Source organism: Setaria italica, chromosome IX (assembly GCF_000263155.2).
Source record: "Setaria italica strain Yugu1 chromosome IX, Setaria_italica_v2.0, whole genome shotgun sequence".
Taxonomy (NCBI): domain Eukaryota; kingdom Viridiplantae; phylum Streptophyta; class Magnoliopsida; order Poales; family Poaceae; genus Setaria; species Setaria italica.
The window spans coordinates 54,860,276-54,881,130 of NC_028458.1; the positions used below are offsets into that span (position 1 = coordinate 54,860,276).

The following is a 20,855-nucleotide window of genomic DNA, read 5'->3' on the forward strand; positions in this document are numbered from 1 at the left end:
TGGACGCATCGAGGTATATATACGGGGCGGTCGCGGCGTTTGGTTGCTTGCGGGGTGGGTTATAATCGCTTAATCCTGGAGGAGAGCTGAGGCGGAGTGGTTGTGGGCGAGATTAACTGGTGGTGATTAGCGGCGGGCCGGGACCGGGCCGTGGTTTGGTAGGGCGGAGACTGAACTGGGGTCTGGGGACGGACACGGACGGGTGGCTTCTGACTTCGTTGCCGGGTTGCGCTCGACACGGCGGAAAACCCCGCAGGGAGACGGGGTGGTGTCACGAGTCGGCGGGGTCGAAGGGTCCGCGCGTGCCAGAACGGCGAGGGGCCGATAGAGAAGAGAAGGCCGTTCTCACCAGGACAGGGTCATCTGGTTGGCGCGTCGGATGTACACGAGGCCGATTGGATGGCTGGGATGGAGCCACGAGGACGGAGACGTATGTGGATGCAAAATGACCACTTTTGGGGGGTGTTTAGACGTGCCTTTTGGGTTCATTTCAGATGGCGCAGACGTACGTATGACCTGAACTTTTAGATGAAGCCCAAGTGTATGCAGCACGTGTGTGCTTGGGGGAAATTAATTAAGCTTTGTAGTTTGCACCAAGTTGATGACACGACCGATCGAGTATTCGAGTGTACTCTTATTAGTCGCTTACTGTACTGTTGTACAACGCAACTTGTGCTTTCGAGAACATGTACTGCACCAAACGTGCCAGGGAAGTTCTTCAATTCTCATGCTTGCGCTAAAGCAACAAGAACCGCTAGCTTCAGAATACATTGCGACGCAAGCTGCCTACCTTACCTGCCGGCCACCGGGGACACGCACGTACGTGCAAAGGTGACCTTCAAACAGCAACGAGATCGAGCAAATCCGGCGAACCGTATGTTACTCGCACACGCTAATTGGCGGGAGCTGGGCCACGTATCACCGGGCTTCTCTGCGATTAGGCTCCAATTTTGATTTGGATAGTCTGGGATTCTGTGGGGTTCGTCCGGTCCAGTTCGTGTTGCTTCGGTTCATAGTATATAGAGTTTGGACCAGTTGGTGGATCCCATTTCTTTAATTTCTTCATTTTCTAACTCGAGAGTGATGCACTCAACGATCGATCGGTAGTGTTTATTTGATCGAACAGTCCCATGCGTGCAAACCAGCCTCTACCCTTAAGAAAACCACAGTAGGTCCAAAGTCCGGGAGAGTGAAAGGTGATGTTTTGCTTTATTGCAACTTTTACTTACTTTGAAGCATATTTAAAACTATTTTCCACATCAATAAAAACACATCATATTAAAAACTATTTGCGCAAGCTCCTTGCTATAAGGTGAGTAGAGTGCAGAGGTCAAGCAGAGTCTTATATAAATCAAGGCAGTATATGTATATATATAGCTTTGGAACATATATATCGAAACAAATAATCCATTTAGTAGCTTTGATCGTGCTGCTGTTCTATATATTGAAAAAAAAAACATCAAACATAGAGTAAATTTTTTTAAAAAAATTCAATACGTGTACATACACTCTGTATATGCATGCTTTCCGTGCTATATAAAGGTGCACAAAGTGCGTGCCATTTTAATATCCCATCACATCATAACAGGTTATCTAGAAGAAAGATACCTTCTCTCTCTAGCTATCTACCAAAAAAAAAATTACCATGCGATGCTTGTCCAACTCAGGAACAGGACAGATAGATCACCAGATTTCAGAAAGTTTCCTCCAAAGCTGGCCATGAATGAAACACACAGATGGAAAGACGATGAGCCTGCTTAGGAAAGCAACACCTCAGATAAGTACTCGCAAATCAGATTGTTTCCAAGGGACGGTGGTTAGGTGGGCTACTAAATAAAAGCACGCACAGGGCACATGATATACTACTCAACTCAATCATGCAGAGATTAAACAAGTAAAAAAGCTATCAGCAGAGTATCATGCGTGGTGTTAGTTGCACTTGACATGGATGTGGTGGTGCTTCTAGAAACTCGATGACCCTGTGCCTGGTGTGGCTGTAGCGAGCGAGAGATGGAAATGTGTACGTACGGTCAATGCGTTGCAGGTAGGGAGGAATGGAGGATCGTGATCGCGCCTACGTATGCATGAATAGGGACGATGGACGGCATGAGCGTGAAGGTTCCTTATTGTCCTGTTTTTCTTGCATGCTAGATCGAGGCAGACGTATTGTACGGGGAATTTCTTTGCAAAGTAAAAGGACAGGAGCCAGGAAACCGGTCCAGGTGGATCGAATTCATGCCTTCCTGCTTTGAATTAAAAGCTACCATTCGACATTCGTCATGGTGTTTTTTTTGTTTTGAAAAATAAAGGCCATGACAATTGCCATGCATCGATCTACATGCAGCAAGCTGTTTCATTCCACGTTGCATAACCGTTGTTTTTGCCTAGTCTCGCCCAGTTGATTGACCTAGGTGCACGCAATCCACGTTCCAACTCCCAGCGACCTTATCAAAAACATCCACTGGCCACACCACCAGTTTACATTTACAGTGCAATTCCGGTGGGTAAGTGCCGGCCCAGGAGGGTGGCCAGAGCGACGGAGCTGCAAGCAGCAAGTTGTTGCGGCCGTACTGTGACGTTGCATGCTTGACCCAGCCGGAGCCGGGCACGGCCGGCCGGCCGCGGCCGAGTGTGAGCAAACCCCACCGTCATCCGAGGCTTCCGAGCTGCAGGACGAGCCGGATCGCTGATCCCCGTGATCCGAGACCCTTACTACTAGTACGTGCCTATCGTGCATGCGCGCGATCCGGTCGTGCGCTTCACACGGGTGACGCGACACGGACGCGGACGCGGGCACTGCACGCGGCTTCGCCGCTCACCCCGTCTCGGGCTCCATGACTCGATACATCCCCCGGCGGCCGCCGCAACCCAAGCCAAGCCAGGACCGAGGCAAAGCGCCGCGCGCAGACCACCGGCAGCGCACGGGGAAATAAACCCCAAGGATCGGAGCACCGGAGGATCCAAGGATTGGTTGGCAATGGCCACGGTCGGGCCGGGCGGCGCCGCCGGCTGCTAGTACTGCTAGACTGCCCAAGTTCATGGATGCAACCAAATCGATGGTACGTCGTACTTGGTGTGACATACTGGACGTCGATGGATACTTATCATATGGATCTGGAAGCAACAGTCTGGCTTCGGGCCAAAAGGTTAAAAATCTTAAATGGGGGTTGGTGAGCTGATGTTAAAATCAATGCGTTCCTTCTTTTATTTTCCCCCTTGGAAAACATCCATTAATTAACGCAACGCGCTTGGAATTAATTAACGATCGTGTCGAATTCTAAGACGGAGATTTTTACATCTCCTGGCACCTGTTGTCGTCGTCATGTCCCATCGCGTGTCGTGTGTGACCGCGGATGTTTAACATAGCATGTCTGCGTTGATCACGCAGCAGCTCTAGTGACTGATGCACAGAGATTTCCGCTGCTCCTAGCTTTAACCTCTTGCTATGTCTCCACCGTCCGATTCCTGTGATCAGACGGCGCGAGGGTAACGCGATCGAGGCAGGTACAGTGGCCTTTTGACCCTAACGCAAAGGACATTTTTGATCCTGTTTCGGTAGTGCGTGGTGTATGCAGCCAAGAGACAAGGGTCCTGTTTGTATACGTTTTTCTGGAACTCGCTTATCTGAAGTAGGCTTATCTGATAAGCCTGCTGTCTGGAGGATCTGCTGTCTAAATAAGCTGGGTGTTTGGCAATCCTGTTTATTATGTGTCGATTGTGTGCCCTGACTGATAAAATGACATGAATGCCCCTGAGGCTGATAATAGCTTATTTTTTATTATAAATATGAGGAGAAGATAATAATTCTATATCATCCACTTATTTTAGGCTGATAGTAAGTGAATTCTAATGTCATCCACTTATTTTTTTCTTTTCCTTTATTTTTTTCAGGTTTATCTTCTCTCAGTGAATTTCTCGGTAGAGTTGCTTGTTCGTGAACCAACGCCTGTGGCGGCGTGGGACAGCTACAGATGGGCCTGCCGGGGCTGCGGCATCGTGGGCGGTCGCGGAAGCTGCCGACCGCGGAGGGGGCCGGAGGGAGCTACGGCGGCGTGGCCGGCCGCAACGTGGAAGAAGACAGCCGCGGAGGGGGCCGGCAGCGTGGGCGGCCGCGAAAGCTACCGATCGCGGAGGGGGCTGACGGGAGTGGCGGCGGCGTGGCCGGCTGCGGAAGGAGCTGGCCGCGGAGGGGGCCGGCGGGAGCTGCGGCGGCATGGCCGGCCTTCTTGGGGAAGATGGCCGGTGGGTGGCAGGGAGGACGGAGCCGCCCGTCGGAGGGAGGGGAGCCGGTGGAGGGTGGTGGGCGGCGGACGGGGCCGGCGGCGGACACGGTAGATGGCGCGGGGGTGAGGGGTATCGGGAAAAATCAGATGACTTGCAGGAGAAGCGCCTCCAAGACCGCTTAGAGGAAAAACGAACTGCTAGTAGTATTCTGGATTGTGGGAAGCGGTTTGGGTGGTAAGCGAAAAATAAGCAAGATGTTTGGGTGGGCTTATAGCTTATTCTACCGATAAGCGGAAAATAAACAGATACAAACAGGGCCAGGGCGTCTTAAATTAATCAAGTGTATCAACGTCTCAATGATCCCGACACACACTTGGACGCAGGTGCTTATCCTGATCCACACAACACTAGGCAGAGGGAAAAAACGACGACAACCAAGAAACTATTTGAAAGCATCAGAGTATTTTACACGCATTGGAAGTGCACACAGGAGCAACTTGATATGAACAAATTGCTTGTATGGTGTAACAAGTCAAGGAGCGACAAGAACATCTTGATCGAGATGGACAAGACAACCTAGAGAGAGTGCCTATGAGCTATTCTCCCCTATTGACTCAGAGTCGGGTGCAACCACAGCTAATACTTCAGGTTTACTTTATCTCTGAGAGATGACTAAGTGACTAGCATGATACATATATCCTGGAAACATGCCGACTAATCAGTTTTTTTTTTTAAGAAAAAGAAGGGTATGCTGCCGACTAATAGTCTTTCTAGACAGAAATATACAGTTAATTTCAAGATAGAAATGTATCATGCTGGCTTATTAAGATCCAGATTTGATCGTGTAAACCCTTGTCCGCTCATCACAATCATGAACAAGCCATTTTTTCCATTGCATAATTCAAAGAAATGATGAATTCGGTGATCTACTAGAGCTGAATCCTTCAGATTTCAACGAGACATGATTTAACCGGATTGAAATTTGAAACACACTGATTTAGAGCAAATAGAGTATTTGTCAACAACAATCGATAGTGAGAACTAGTCATTTTTCCACCAAGTTAATGATTCTAAGTTAACCTAGCCGGCCTACTGTCAAGTGTCAACGCCGGAAGAAGCAAGCAAGATAAACCACGCCGCCTTTAGAATTGTTCATGTACAGGGATGGGTAAAGTCTACTGTCTTTCCAATTTTCTCTGGGAAAAACTTTCAATTCAGAGGCAGCAGCCACCACTCTTTTAAACGCTCTTTTGATTCTATCTCTGTCAGACGACCTATCAGTGTATAGTATGCCATGTCCATGTCAGGGATTAGGTGCAGGATTGAACACTTCGTATCAGCAGAAACCGGATTGCGTCTGCAGAATAGTTTTTGGGAGACATCGATCATATCTGAACTTCACCAGGAGAACACATTTCCAGTCCTACATGACTTGAGACGAAGACAGGCTCTAGGAGGTAGACGAATCGGTCCTTACCTAGAACAACCGAAAACGATCGATGGGCCCATTGGAATGGCTTGTACACTGCGGCGTGTGCGGCACATGTTTGAAGAAGTGCCTGTACGCCTTGCCTGCTCTTTGGAAATATGAAGCTGGAAAAGGATACATGTACAAGAGTCAGGATTGTTCTATTTTGAGGTTGCAATTCGTTTCAAAACCAGATGAATTGTATGTTGTCAGTCTAGTCTCCTTTCTAGAGTAGTTGTGCACGACTCGTGCTTCCTGAATTCTGATCTGAACCATTGTGGTTCCTGACAGAGTCTTCAGATATCAAATCATCCAGCCATTCAGGTTTCGTTTTTCTACTTGCTGCAGAATAGAGAATACCATGCCGTGCCGTTTGAAGTTTAAACACCACACCTGCTTTGGTATGCTAGGCTATGGCAGCTTATATGACTCAAATCCTGCCAAATTTCATGCCTGCCTTGGATTTTGTATTCTTATCAGGTTTGGTATCAGGTAGCTTACCACGCAGTAAAAAAAAAGGCGGCAGAAGCCAAATGAGAGAGAAATCTTGTGTTCGCGACCTCACATCTCGTAAGAAAATCATGTAAGCCGCTTGTCGATCTGACGTGTTTTCACCTGCGGTGAGCAAGTGGATCGCGTTTAGATTGTCTTGTTTGACGGTTCGTTCATACTTATGAATTCTTCTGACAGCCGCGTCGAAAATCACACGAGCCGTAGTCGTCTTCCAGAAACGAGCAGAACATCTGTGCAGGAAACGACATGCCCGGCATGGCGGCTACCGTCGCCATGTCGCCAGCACTCTTCGCCTTTACCGATCGATGTCGTTGCTCCCCAAAAGACGGAATCGGAAAAGGCTCGACCGGGGGCGTAGAAAGCAGAGGCGCCTTGACTCTCCTTTCATATCGCGTCCGGAGTTCGTCGGCGACGACGGAGGAAGGAAGAGCTCGCGCCAAGCCGCCAACCACCACGGATCCACACGTCAGGAGTAGACCGTGGACGTACGAGACGCAGAAGAGTACACTGCTTCTGCTCTGCAAGGACAAACGATGGCCACACAAGAGGAAAATCAGGGTCATGAATGCTTGCTTGTCAATGGAAGATTCACGTAGAAGGAGACGACGGACAAGATAAAGATCGATATCTATGGATCGGAGCATGGCCATGGCCGTGAGAATTCAGCGGTGTCCCCTAAAAGGAGAGTAGAAAGTGGTATCTGGGACATCGATCTCTTCTTCCTTTACGTCAAGAGGGATAGAAAAGAGATCGATCTTTTTCTCGCTAGCAAAAGCAGAATGGTTTTAAATTTCTACTGAGATGAGCCCGTGTTCTTGTTCATCCTTGCTGCCCGGCGTCCCCGCCACGTGCAGCAGGTTTTTCCAACGCATCATACGCACGCAAATTAACCGGCCGGAAACTTGCGCCGGAATACCGTCGAGAAACCTTCACAAGTCAGATGTAGAGATCATCAAACCTTTTTGTATCGCCTTTGTGTGCATCAGCATGACATGAACATGATGCGATGTCATGTCACTCATGGCTCCTGGTGATACACATATACGGCAATGTCTTGTTTTCTTTTTCATGAAAACCTTTTCTTACCTGTTCATATTTCTCTCCAGGGTATTCTACATTTCTACTGGGCCATGGACATGCAAAAGAGAGACAGATATTGATGGGCCCAAACTTTAGTTTCGGCCCGTTTCCGGTGTCATTTTATTTTTCTAGTCGTTCCATGGTCAAACTTTATTAATCCACAGAATGGCATGGCCTTATGCAAAATCAGATAAAGGTCAGTTTTCTTCCTTCTTATGACTGCTAAGACTATCCGCCGAGGTTTCTTTGGATCCTGTGCACGTCCTGGCCGTTGATCTTGAACGCCTTCTCGAGTATCTCCTCCGGCATCCGGGGCTCCGTCCGGAATGCCGAGAGCGGCACGAGCTGCGCGCCGGGGCTCTGGCTGTTGAGCCCCGACAGCACCACGGCCGGCGCCGCCACGTCCACGTTGTACATGAAGTGCACCATCCCCCTCGGGAACACGAACGCCTCCCCGGCGCGCAGCAGCTGCGTGTACAGCCGGTACGACGTGTCCGCAAACCCGACGAGGACGCTCCCGGCGAGCACCAGCGCCACCTCCGACGCGCGCGGGTGGGAGTGCGGCGGCGCCACGCCGCCCGGGGCCAGGTCGACGCGCGCCATGGCGAGCCCCTGCGCGTTCGCGCCGGGGAGGGACGCCGCGGGGCTCGTCACCGTCGCGTTGAACCCGAACGGCGTGGCGGATGACGGGTTCGTCGCCCGGGAGAGCGCCGACGTGGCGAAGTGCTCCGCGCGGGCGCGCGCCGGGTCGATGCAGGGAAGACCGTTGAGGTGGAGCGACGCGGCCGCCGCCGTGTCGGCGACGCAGTAGTCGAGGAGGAGGTCGGGGTCGGACTCGCAGAGGGCGGCGAAGAGGAAGAGAGGGAGGAGGATTCGATGGGTGGTGCTGGCGGCACGAGCAGCTGCTGCTCTCATGGCTGCTCCACGATTCGCTTGCTCCGAATTTTGGCGGGAAAAGAGCGAGCTAGCATTTCTTTGTTGAGGTTCAGTGATCCGTGTAGCTGCGTATAAATAGCAGTATAGATGAAGCGAGTTGATGACAAGCGACCATGCAAAATTTGTATCGTGACGATGCTTTCAAGTTACTGTGGGTACGCGTAGCAGAGAGGTAAGGGCTAGCTTGCCTTCAGGACGTGCTCTTGGGTGCTTTTCCTGGAGCAGAGCTTGCGCTATGTTTCTTTTGATCGAAGTCTGCAGCGTTTCTGTCCAGCAAACAGAACCTGTTAGCATGCCCTGAAGAGCATAAGCAGCATCAGAATCTCATCAAGAACGGCGCTGTGCAGAATAAAGTATGCTACTACTACGTAAGACGTATCATCCAAACCACCACAGCAACACATTCAGTAACGAGCATGGTTCAGACTTTCAGAGAATACTCTGTCTCGGAAAGCTTCAACAAACTACGACTAGAAACAGGCAAAGAAAGAGACAATCCATCATTCCTTTCGCATTGGCAACAGGCCTGACAGCTTATACGTGTCATGTTGTGATAACCTTGATATTACAAGTTACAACAGCCTTCCGGCCTTCCGGGTGATGATTACAACGGCGACACATTTGTTTGCTCGTCGAGAAAGAGGCAGCCAAACACCCTGTTGAAAAAATCACTGCCCTTGATGGTATTCTGGTTTCCCACGAGAGCTTGTGTGTCATATTTGCACGCCCTCCCGCAATCTGGACAGTACGTCACCTGCATATGTATTTTCTACTGAGCAGGGCACAAAATGATAATACTAAAAGCTTTTTCTAGCTCCTTCACTATCATTGAATAATTGATGTTCATAAATTCAAGATCAAAGCAGGTTTCTTAAAAATATCTCAAGAAGAAAAACAAGCTACAATTTTAGGATAGGAAGCACTTGAGACATACCTCTAAAATCTTTGGCTTGAATCTGTTATCAAGCATAACGTCTACCCCATAGATGGCCCTGGAGAAAGGGTTCTGCATCTCAGGATGAACAGCGGTGGCCGACTCGAAGACGCACCGTATCGTAGACCGTATGCTTTCGTGGATCTCCAGCCATTTAACTAAAAGTTTAATTGCAAGTCAGCAATGTAAGACGCTATACAAAGAGGATAGAAAGCAGGATGTTTACCTTGGTGCTCCTTCTCGAACTCCTTGATGAATTCTGGCGTGTTCATATGGTTCATCCTTCCAATGTAATTCTAGATCGAGGAGAACAGTTAGGTAACTGGTTACATTTAATATGAAAAAACCGATTGCAATAGAAGCATAAAGCTAGAAGGTATCATCCGACTTGGTACATCAACATCAAGTCAGCAACTAGTTCATGAGATCCCATAGAAGTGGCAATGAGTTGGATCTTACCATCACAGTGAAATGGGTCTCATACTCAAAAAAGCTAGTCTTCTCCAGAGTGTACTGATTGTTTGCTAACCTAACCTGCAATAAAATAAACATAAACAAGAGTTATAGGCTGACAAGGAACCACAAAGGACTAATGGATTTATCAAGTATCACAAGACTTTCAGGGCATACCCAGAAAACATCGGAAAGAAATATCTCCAAAGGGCGTATACTGCGGACCAAAACAATGTAACGAAGATCAAACTTCCTTCCTTGGAAAAGTGCAGGGCATTCAATATACTTTTGGCATATCTTGGGACCTGTCTCCATAAGTCTGATGATAGCAGATAAATCACCAGTAACTGTGGTATCAATTGTTCTTGCCATGTTCCAAGGCTTCATGATCCATAAGTTGTCCACGCCATCTCGTTTCCTCGTACAATAATCACCAATCAGTGGAGACAAATGGGTCTCTAGGTTATATGTAGGTTGAAGCCATTCAGGTGAGCCCCATGCCTGCACGAGTTGATCTTAGTTTCAGATGCCACTAGTGTCCATGCTGCCAAACTCAAGCAGTTCTATATGCATTTAGTAAGCCGTACAAGGACCCCACCCAGGAGGAGAGGCGCGCACTGAACATGTTGGTAGCTCACCTTGTGGATGGTCTCCGCAAGATGGTGCTTCATGACCAGGCAAGCTTCAAAAGGAAATTGATTCGTGTATTGTTTGTCTGTAAGCCCTAGTGCATTCTTTACTTCTGAATCCACTTGCATGCTTACCCAGATGATGTCCGCCTCCTTTGGATCAGTTGCTGCAGTTAAAGCGAAGAGATGTCAAAGAGTAGCCTTCGAATCATATATTTGCAGAAACAATGGAAGAGGCCCAACTAAATTGTCATGACTATAGAAGGTATTAAAGGAAACAATCTGGTCAAATGGTGTGAAATAATCTTACGGAAGTGAATACTACATAAATTAGCTCACATTAATTATGGTTTGGTTGCTGACAATTTTACAAGATAGAACGACAAAACCACAAGCTACAAATTACATATTATCATCGCATGAAACATATCGCAGAGTATTATCACTGGGTGTACAAGAGAAGTAACATAATATTTATTAGAGTTCTGGATAAAATACTAGAAAACATGTGAAGAATTTTGAGTGAAGTGAATGGCTACAGAAAGGTTAAGATTACCCATATAAATAAATACTCTTGTTGTAGATAAGCTAATCATTGCTTTTCAAGTTAACATAAGTTCTGATGAGGAGAAAAGGCACTAAAGAAGAGGGAAAGGGACTGCAAGGATGGGTTAAAAGTTTGGTGAACGATAGCTAGAATCCATTTCCATCCTAAAACAAGCCAATCCTTCCAAGAAAAGGATGACAAAGCATAAGACAAGAATGGACGTTACTTACTGAGAACAAACTCTGGCCGTGTTAAAAACTCCTCTACGTGAGGTATGTCAGTATATACTCGAAGTGCACGGCCATCACTTGGACGAACACTTTTGGTTGATGGTGCCTCTTTAGTTTTTGTTGAAGAACAAATGCTATTTGTTTGAAGTTGTTCCTGGTACTTCCTGAATTCCTATAATGTTAAAGAAAAAAAGAGAAAAATATGGAATTAGCGTAAGGCTACCCCCAGCCTCCACTCCCAAAAAGTATAGTCATGTGAAAAAGCAGATAATTAAAATTGCCTGAATAAAGTAGTTCTCTGGTGTGTGAAACCAAGCTGTAAGCCTAGCTGAACGTTGCTTCTCCTCGCCAATACCAAACAAGAAATCCCGGGTACACTCTTCTCCAGTATGAACATCATGAGTGGGCCACAGAACTGTGTAACTGAAAAATATTGAATATTAGCAAACGATATAGTGTTAATTAAGTTAGAGCAAATTGGAATTTCGAAGGTCAATGCCTTATAGCAGTGGCTAGTTTCCCTTCTGGCATGAACAAGAACGGAGCTATTCTGAAGTTTGCATTATCACTGTGGCGCATGGCTGAGCCCAACTCATCCATGACATACCTGCAGAAATAACCAACCATCAAATGATAACATCATGGATCAACAAAATTATCCTCTACTGGCAGTACGGGCTTTCTGTTTACAATCATACGGAGGTAGATCTCTTAGATAAGTCCTAGTCTAACTCTAGTTAAACAATGATTTTTTGACAAATTTTTGCAGAGACCACAATTAAGTTACTAACAGCGAGGCAGTAATGCTCAAAAAAATGATGAAAGAAGATTGGAAAGAAAAGCATACCAAACAGGTGTTTCATCAATCTTTTCTTCATCTGCAAGTCGGTATGTCATAAGATACAACCACATTGCACCAATAACTCTTTCAGCAAGGGATTCTTCTGGTGACCATTCTGGAAGCCGTGGTTCAAGTGCAGAGTCAACTATGTGCTTCCCGCTCTCTATTATACTTGAAGAATTCACACCATTTAGCAAAGTTAAATTAGGAAGAGCCTCAAGAATGGAAATTGCACTGTTTCCCAGAGGGCCAGGAATGTCAACCTGTGAAATGGGTTTGCCATGTAAAACTTGATTATAGTAATCCTAGTCAAGAATCTAGGGGGCAAAAGAAAATGAAAGAATCCAACATATGCTATTGAATAAGTGCATGTTCTGCAACATGCCACTCGTTGTGAAGCTGACATCATCTTGGGCATGTCAGCAGGACATCAGTGGCGCATCGCAGGCATATCAACCTATTCAGTGGAACATAGGGGGATTGCTCTAAAAATGACACAGGAAGATATGTCAAAGAAATATATTTAGGCTGGTGCATAGTACCTCCAGCTCTTGTAACTGAGTAAATCCACTAAATAGCTTAAGGATATTGTCACCAGAGATTTGATCCAGAGGATTACCACGGATGTTCAATTTTGACAAAGATGGCAATTTACTAGGAGAGAAAGCCTGGGAAGTTAAATGCATCAGAAAGGGAAATTGTCAGTAAAAGTGTTCCGAGAATTGTGTTATTATTTACAGAAGATCAGTTGAGGACATTGAATACCTCTGGTAGCTTGTGAATGCACCTATCAGAAAGATCAATAGTCACAGCACTCTCCAACAATGTGCTTTCCACAGAGGAACAGGGGTTATCTGCTCCAACAATGTCTGCGCAAAAACTTAATGCCCACTCTCCAGCTTTACTCGTAAAATGTGAATTGTATATTTCTAATTCAGAGAGACCATCTAGAATAGCCTTGTCAATACTGGCAAAACGAAAAGGACAACAGACTGTGAGATCATGATAACATAGGCTATTAAAAGACTCTACTGACTGAATACACATGACAGTGAAATTCTAGAAGACTTTAATTATATCCAGGAAATACTGATTCCTTGATCCTTATTCAGGCAGGGAGACAAAATTTTCCTTCCATGGCATTGCTGTTTACCAAAAAAACATGTACTCTGACCAAATTGTAAAGCAGTAGACTATCTGTAATTGAGATAAATTAGATTTATGTGCCCCAAATTTGAGCATGCATTTGTTAGCCCTTGTGAAAACAGAAGACCCAAAACCACCCTTGTGCTGTACTGAGGACTACATGATAACATAACAGCTTGAAATACATGGATGCCAAAGAGGTGGCAAGCGTGTTTACTTCTTTTCTGTCCCAACCCTGCTTTTGGCAGCTATAATCCATCCACATTTCAATAAATCATTTGAATAGCCATGAAGCACAAAATTTTGGGCCCAGATTTTGCATGAAAGCTATGATTAATGCACATCAAAGTATCTTCCTAACTTCCATCAGAGTAATATCTGAAGCTTTTCCTCAATTTGTGTTCTGTTTGGCCCTCGAATTACCATGCACAGAAGAATTTGTTAAGCAGGCAACAGAAGAAAAAGATAAAGTCCAGTTCTAACCCTTTGCCAAGAACAGGATTCTCATTCAACCAAAGTGCCTTTAGCTTTGGACACTTCCTGATTTCTTGCATCACTTTCTCTGTATCATGCAGCTTGTTTCCCCATAGATTGAGAGCTACCATATTCTAGTGACATGCAAAGGAAATAGTTTCAGTAAATTGTGTACTAAGAATAGGGTGTCAAAAACAGTTCTTCTGACAACTAACACAAAACTTGGTAAAAAATACTTTCTTGAAGTCACCACTAGGTTAAATTCAAGTGCTAGACAAGCACTATTTTTTAAAAAAAATATACTTTCTTGATGTCACCACTAGGTTAAATTCGACTATTAGGCAAGCACCAAAATTCACAGACGAAACCTATCATAAAAACCTTTCAATTTATTTTCACGCGGAAGGTGAGATCAAGCACATAACCGCTTTCCCTATGTATACTACAAGAGCAATTAAGAACATGTACACCAGAAAAAAGTCAGACCGATTTTAGACAGAACAAAGAATCAGACCGGAAACTTTGTAGATAGATCCAAGGCTACTAGCATGTCATCATCAATTCCAAGTTCCTCAAGTTCCAGCCATGCTGCAGAATCACTTCCCCTCTCCTGGATTCTAGCCTTTTCTTTCTCTACTATTTGCAAGACATGCTCCAAGCTCCCACTCCTATCACTATCATGTTCATCCAACTCTTCAGTTTCAAGCCTCCGGTCCAGATCCACACACATCAATGCTGCCATCCTTTCAGCCAATCCTGGCACTTCCCGCAACTACAAAATCATCAGTATACAAGCATGAAATCACCCATAATATGACACAATCCTGCAAGTGAATAATGGTATGATTCTTGGTTGTTAATTGTTGACCATGCATTAGATGATAACAGAAGAAGCAGATAAGACATTCATTTTCTATTTTCAAACCAGTGATGTAATGATAATCGTAGTCCGAGTTAAATATAACAGTTTAAGGTATCTGAAATTCTAGCTGCCACTTCAAGAATAACTACTAATTACAGTGTAGAATCACCAACAATACGCACCTTCATCACGTATTATTTCTAATCGTTCCAATTTAGCCAATGTCGAACGAAATGGAAAATACTAGATGATTATGGACGCTGCTGGAGGCAAATGGTTAATCTGAATGATGTCATGAGAAATTTCAAATTCGTTGTTATCATTCAACAAGGCGCCAGAAAAACGTACTGTACCGAATCGAAACACTTGGCTTCGTTCCTGAATGAACTAACCCAACTCATTCCTAACGTCACACACAAAGTTCAGTAATTCACCACGCCTACCTGCTTGAGCGCATCGGGGAGGCGGAAGGACCACGCGTGGTCGACGAGGAAGACGTCGGACTCCCTCCCGAGCGGGTCCTCCGCCGCGAGAACGAGGCGCCTCTGCCTCCCGTCCTCGCAGGGCTCGACGGCGAAGACCTCCCCGCCGTCGAAGACCTCGTCCGCGAGCTTGCGGTACAGCCGCTCGTGCAGCGACGGCGGGACACCGGACGCGGCCAGCAGGTACGCGTGCACCCGCGCGAAGTCCTCATAACTCCGGATGCGGCCGTCGGTTGCGGCGGGCGCCGACGGCGGGACACCGGACGCGGCCAGCAGGTACGCGTGCACCCGCGCGAAGTCCTCATAACTCCGGATGCGGCCGTCGGTTGCGGCGGGCGCCGGCGACATAGCGGTAGCCTCCGGCAAGCGGCGGCGGCGGCGTGTAGGGGTCGGGGGGAGAAGAAGGGTTTAGAGGCCTCCAGAAACGGCAGCGTGTATAGAGAAAGTGCGAGTCTGCTTTACAGCTTTAGGATTCGTGCTGGATGTGCTCCCAGAGATCCGCGGTGGATGCTCACCGGTTGTCTGGTCGCTGTCAGTTTTTCCCATGGAAATTAGGAAATGGGTTTGAGGCCACCTCACGAGTGGCAACACTTCTAATCATACCACTCCCTTCGCCACACGATTTTTCAAATTATATTTTAATTATTTATTTATTTTATATTATATTATTTATGATTATAAATTTATGCTTATTGATAATGCGTGCAAGGAGCGACGAGCTAGACAGCTAGTGGTTCAGAAGCAAGCGCACGCGCGCCCAAGCTCCCGCCGCCACATGGTGGCGCGACGCGGCGGGCACCATCAGTACAGTCGCAAATGTCCGTGCGCGTTCAAGGAGTCACGGTTGTTGGCTCGTTGCCCCCGTAGGTACATTGGCGCGCGCTGACCGGCGCACAGCCGCCTGTTTGCCGGAGGATGCCGTGCTCGCCGGCCCACGTCAGAAGTTCAGGAGTGTTCGGATCCGTGAACTAATTTTTAATTCGGATCATATTGGATCCTAATTAGAAGGACTAAATATGAACTAATTATAAAAATAATTGTATAAGTCGTGGATACTTCGCGAGATAAATCTATTAAGCCTAATTAATTCATAATTAGCACATATGTTGCTGTAGCATCACATGGTCAAACTAATTAGGATTAATAAATTAGTCTCGAGAATTAGCCTTCATTTATGCAATTAATTTTATAATTAACTTATATTTAATACTTCTAATTAGTACCAAAATATTCGAGGTGATAGGGATTAAAATTTAATCTTGTAACCGTGTAACCAGGCCCTTAGCCGGCGAGATGGGATTGAATCTTCCCCTCAGATTTGCAGGCCACACGCAACATGGAGCTGCGCGCTGTTCACGGCTCGTCCGCTGACGGGCGCCTGCATCGTATAGCAGTGCCAATTCAAAACATCGCTGTAGCTGCGCCAGTTCGTCATGGTCTCCGACGGCCGACCCTGGTACCGGTACGAGGCAAGAACGTGCAGCCAGAGCCAGGTACGGTGGCGTGCATGGTTGCTCGGAGCATGGGCGGTTCCTGCAGATCCATGTGCACTGACACTCTACCTTCTTGCACGCCCAATGAGAGTCTCAGCGACCTGTCATTGTGTCACGGCCATACTCTCGAGTCTCGACACACGATCAGTCCCTTTCTCCCATCATCTTTCGCCCGTATGTTCCAGTCCAAATTCCAATCAACCAGTACAGCAGTGACGCAGCGGTAGAATCTAGGAGTATCAACTAATAACTTCGTTAATTACGAGCAGGCCGGGCAGCCTATTTATACACACACTGCGCTGCGCCTCTGCTCCGATCCCCCGATCTGTGAAGAAGGCATCTTGCACTTTCCGTCACTGCCCTTGGTTCGCAATTCGCATCCTCCTCCGCATGCGCACGACGGCGGCGGCCACGAACATGAAGCCGCCGCCGCACGGCACCTCGACCGTGCTCGCGCTGCTCTCCCTCTCGCTGCTCCTGCTGCGCCTTCTCCTCCGCCTCCGCCTGGCCGCCTTCCGCGACGCCGCGCTCTCGCTCCACCTCCTCGCGCGCCTCCGCCTCCGCCCCGTCCACCTCCGCCTCCCGGGCGGCGCCACCACGCTCCGCGTCTGGTGCCCGTCCTCGCCGTCCTCCAAGCCGCCGCTGCTCCTCCTCCACGGCTTCGGCGGGGACGCCAAGTGGACGTGGGCGCGCAACCTCCCGCTCCTGTCCCGCCACTTCCACGTCTACGCCCCGGACCTCGTCTTCTTCGGCGCGCACTCCCGCTCCGCCTCGCCGCTCCGCTCCGTGGCGTTCCAGGCCCGCTGCGCCGCCGACGCCATGCGCCTCCTCGGCGTGCACCGCTACGACGTCGCCGGGATCAGCTACGGCGGCTTCGTCGCGTACCGGATGGCCGCCGCCGAGGCCAGGGGCGCCGTCGGGAGGGTCGTGGTCATGACCAGCGGCGTCGCGGCCGCGCCAGGGGAGATGCGGGAGATGGCGGCGCGGGAGGAGCGGACCGTCGAGGAGGCGCTGCTCCCCAAGACCGCCGAGGGGCTGCGCTTCCTCGTGCGCCGCTCCATGCACCGCCCGCCGCCGTGGATGCCGGACTTCGTGCTTGACGACTTCATCCAGGTTAGCAAATTGCTCCCGTTTTTTGTCTGCTTCTTGATATTTTTCCCATGTTTCTCTTTTCATTGTTTTTTCAGGTGCATGTTAGCTTTCGATGCATATGTGGTGGTGGTGTTTGCATGCATGTCTACTCCCACTAGTCAGTACATTGCCGGTTCGAAAATCGATCGCCGGCCTTACTTGAGAATTGAGATTATGTTTAGCTAAGCTAGGTAAGGGTTAGTGATACACGAAACTAGATGGCGTACCAGATTGTACATGCATTTAAATCATTAGCCACGTCTTGCCAAACCGTTCGAAAATGCACAACTTAAAGGCAAATTCTGGCCGAACTAACCAAAGTTTAATACACCGCTCCCTCTAAGTTGTTCAAAGTCATATGTTCAAGGTTAGTTTTGTTTCAAAGTAATAGCTTTGACCATGCTTACGGTGGATTAAATGAAACTAATCGATGTGTTGTAAATATTCGGCACTTTTTTTTATGTGAATTGGTGTGAAAGTTACCAATTAAGTTAGAAAAGTTTAGCTTAGAAAAAATAGGCTAAATTGAACTTATAGTTTGGAACAGGGGCAGTTGCGATGTGCGCATTGTATATATGTTGGTGTTTTTGTCATTTACTGTGTTTGTTTTATCGAGTACAACTAGTGCGTGTAGTACGTCATTTGCTCACACTCGCAGGACTAGTTAGGACGGTGTAGTATCTCAAAATAGTGTCGCCCTCGAAAAAAGAAAAGAAGGAAACTTTCGATTTCATTCACCTGTTACGAGTACTATCGGCCTTTTCTCTTGAAATCTCCACGTGTTATGTGGAGGGCTGCGATTTGCATCCGTGCATTTCCCCCCATTTTTAGAGCCATTTTCTCATCCGCTCCCGTACGGCCATACTGATACTACGTAAACCTCGTAATCGATTAGGGCTTAGAGTTATGATGATTGGGTGGAGGTTAAAAAGTACGAGTAGCTCTTATCATGAACTTCTGGTTAACCTTTGGGCACGCGTAACTGAGTCAGGCGCACTCGTGTGCAATGCAAAATGCAATGTAGTACTAAGTAGAAGTAGGTATCAAAGGTTGTACAAGTTTTCACCAGTTTACGGGGGAAAACCCCACTTCGACCATGTGTGTACGTGTACGTAATGCTGAAGCAACGTGGCAGTAGTGGTTTCCAGATAGCGGGGAGAAGGGCATGGGACGTGGTAGATCTGGTCCGACGTGTCTCGGATGCGGTCGGATCTTGTCGATTCCTTTGGTCGCTACGTGGCCCCGCCAGTAGTTAAAAAAACCCTGCAAGATTCCCTGATCCAAAAACACTGTCAGGACTCACACGGCCACGTTCCTTGGTGTCCCTCTAATCCAAATTGCTGGCAGGAGTCGCCACTCGACACGTTCCTTGTGGAGCCCTTGGCCGATCCAGCACGTACTCCAACTTTGTTGGCTCGATCGATCGAAGGCGCCGATCGACCCGGCAAGTTCGTGGCTCGCGTCGTCCTGCCTTTTCTTTTCATCTTACCTTCGCTTTCTGGGGTTGTGTTTGTTTCTCTTCGTTTCGGTGCGGTTTCCATTCCACCCGGTTGTCTCCTTTGCACGCTCGGTACGATGAATCATCTACGATCTGGTGGAACGTGCTAGCTAGCATTAGCTCGATCCGGAAATGTTTTTGATTGGATCCGTAGTTGCCTGTCCCCGGCCATTTCGGGCAGCCATGCTGTGCCGTGAAACAAAAGTCCGGTGCGGCGGTGCCCATCTCCATCAGCGAACGCGAACCTGTCTGTTGAGGCCAATTCTATATCGTCGAGGCTTTTGCTTCAGTTTCTGACGTTCCGCCCCTACCAGATCGACAGATCGTTACGTGTACGTCGGAAGCACCTACCACGTTTAAGCTCCTTTTCTTCGGCTGCAGCTCATGTGCGTGGATCAAAGGAAGGAGAGGGCAGAGTTGCTCCAGGAATTGCTCAAGAACGGCGCTGGCTTCGATCCCCTCCCGGTTCTTACCCAGGTAACTAGTTCTACCACGGCACCACGTCACAGTATTATATTACACCTGCACAAAAATGTACTTGCACGTACTCTCAAATTAAAACCAGGGATAACGTTCCTGCGAGTGTTTAACAAGCTTCAGCTTCCACTCACCAGGAAACACTGATCATCTGGGGAGACAAAGACCGGGTGTTCCCCGTCGATCTTGGCCACCGGCTGCACTGGTATAGACGGCTAACAGCGCAGCACTGTGCTGAACTATTTCTTCTGATCGCTGAGCATTTTTGTCGCGGCTGAACGCAGGCATCTGGGAGAGAGATCCAGGCTAGAGATCGTCAAGGACGCAGGGCACGCGCTGCAGCTGGAGGGGGCCGAGCATGTCAACAAATTCATCAAGTCGTTCCTCCTGGACGAACGACGAATTGGGCCGGGCGTCGCCGTGGCCCAGAAGTAAGGCCTTTTCCTTTCGCCAACGCCAACCGACACGAATTTGTCTCTAAATGCCAGAAAATAAGGCTTCTACGGAGTATATGATATGATCCGACAGGATGTAACTGTAATTAAAAATAGGAGAGCGGCTATGATCTGATTCGAAAAGTCCGCAATCATGCAATGTGGGAGCCCAAAGAATTGTTGCTCTGAAGTCTGAACATCTTGTACTATAATGTCTGAACTTTTGTAGCTGAAATTCAGAGACCTCTGTCTGCGGGGTGCTCTAATGCTTTCAGTCACAGTCTGTGTCTGTCTTTTCTTCTGGCTCAAGTGCGAGCTATATTACTGAACTAACTGCCCTTTTCACAATGTTCATGTTCGTTTATATTCCCAAACTGAAGAATACAAACGACCATGGATCTTAGGCAAAGGACTCCCCCTTCCACCTCAAGTTCACATGGATGTAATCATGATCGTGCTGTGGCAAATTTAGAAGGCACGCAACGCCCTCATCTTCGACAACAAGACATCTTCGGTGCGCGATGTGCTTCGACGGGTACCTGACAATCTCGATGCTTGGAAATGTAGGTACAGGAAGTAAGCCTCAGATACAGAGTTGGCGAGACTACCTACACTCTCGTCTGTAATCTATCTCCTCCACTCTCACCTTGTAACTTCTCCCTGGAATGCCAGGTACTATTTGTACTGTGACCCGCCAATGTTCTTTTATATTCCAGATGTATTCTTGCGATGCTGAATGGACTATTTGTTGCTGTCTTGCTGACAGCCCACTTGTGATGCATATAGAAACCTAATAGTTGTAATCCAATTCTGATTGCGATATCATACTGTCCTCCCTTTACATATCAATCATCCTTTTGGTGAGCAATCCTCTCTTTCAGAGAAGAAAACAAAGGGAAGTGGAGGATTATGTGGGGAGCTAGGTGCCGACCAAGCGAACGAATTTTATCGATTCTTTCCTCCTGCGTTAACGAAATGGGCCGGGCCTCGGCGTAGCCATGAA

General features: G+C 47.7%; 3 protein-coding genes across 6 annotated transcripts; 1 reads left to right on the plus strand and 2 right to left on the minus strand.

Moving 5' to 3' along the window:
* Positions 1-7,264: 7,264 nt before the first annotated feature.
* Positions 7,265-8,269, minus strand: LOC101784325 (germin-like protein 3-1). Its single transcript, XM_004985441.3, has one exon. The coding sequence runs from the start codon at positions 8,198-8,200 to the stop codon at positions 7,514-7,516; it is 687 nt and encodes a 228-aa protein (XP_004985498.1). The 5' UTR covers positions 8,201-8,269; the 3' UTR covers positions 7,265-7,513.
* A 328-nt stretch (positions 8,270-8,597) lies between these two features.
* Positions 8,598-15,240, minus strand: LOC101784720 (tubulin--tyrosine ligase-like protein 12). The gene is made up of 15 exons (XM_004985442.3): positions 14,781-15,240; positions 13,990-14,247; positions 13,485-13,609; positions 12,621-12,822; positions 12,398-12,523; positions 11,862-12,118; positions 11,514-11,621; positions 11,296-11,437; positions 11,015-11,186; positions 10,247-10,404; positions 9,786-10,109; positions 9,615-9,689; positions 9,382-9,451; positions 9,156-9,313; positions 8,598-8,975 (listed from the first exon to the last, which is right to left on the minus strand). The coding sequence occupies exons 1-15, from the start codon at positions 15,165-15,167 to the stop codon at positions 8,826-8,828; spliced, it is 2,712 nt and encodes a 903-aa protein (XP_004985499.1). The 5' UTR covers positions 15,168-15,240; the 3' UTR covers positions 8,598-8,825.
* A 1,275-nt stretch (positions 15,241-16,515) lies between these two features.
* Positions 16,516-20,573, plus strand: LOC101785111 (2-hydroxy-6-oxononadienedioate/2-hydroxy-6-oxononatrienedioate hydrolase). 4 transcript variants are annotated; one of them, XM_022829878.1, is made up of 5 exons: positions 16,516-17,425; positions 19,256-19,418; positions 19,556-19,623; positions 19,703-19,849; positions 20,233-20,573. In XM_022829878.1, exons 1-5 carry the CDS (start codon positions 16,703-16,705, stop codon positions 20,254-20,256), a joined length of 1,125 nt encoding a protein of 374 aa, XP_022685613.1. In that variant the 5' UTR covers positions 16,516-16,702; the 3' UTR covers positions 20,257-20,573. The 4 variants fall into 4 exon arrangements, with proteins under 4 accessions (XP_022685613.1, XP_022685611.1, XP_022685612.1 ...); XM_022829876.1 differs by having other exon boundaries at positions 16,521-17,425; positions 19,323-19,418; XM_022829877.1 differs by lacking the exon at positions 20,233-20,573 and having other exon boundaries at positions 16,534-17,425; positions 19,703-20,151.
* Positions 20,574-20,855: the final 282 nt, after the last annotated feature.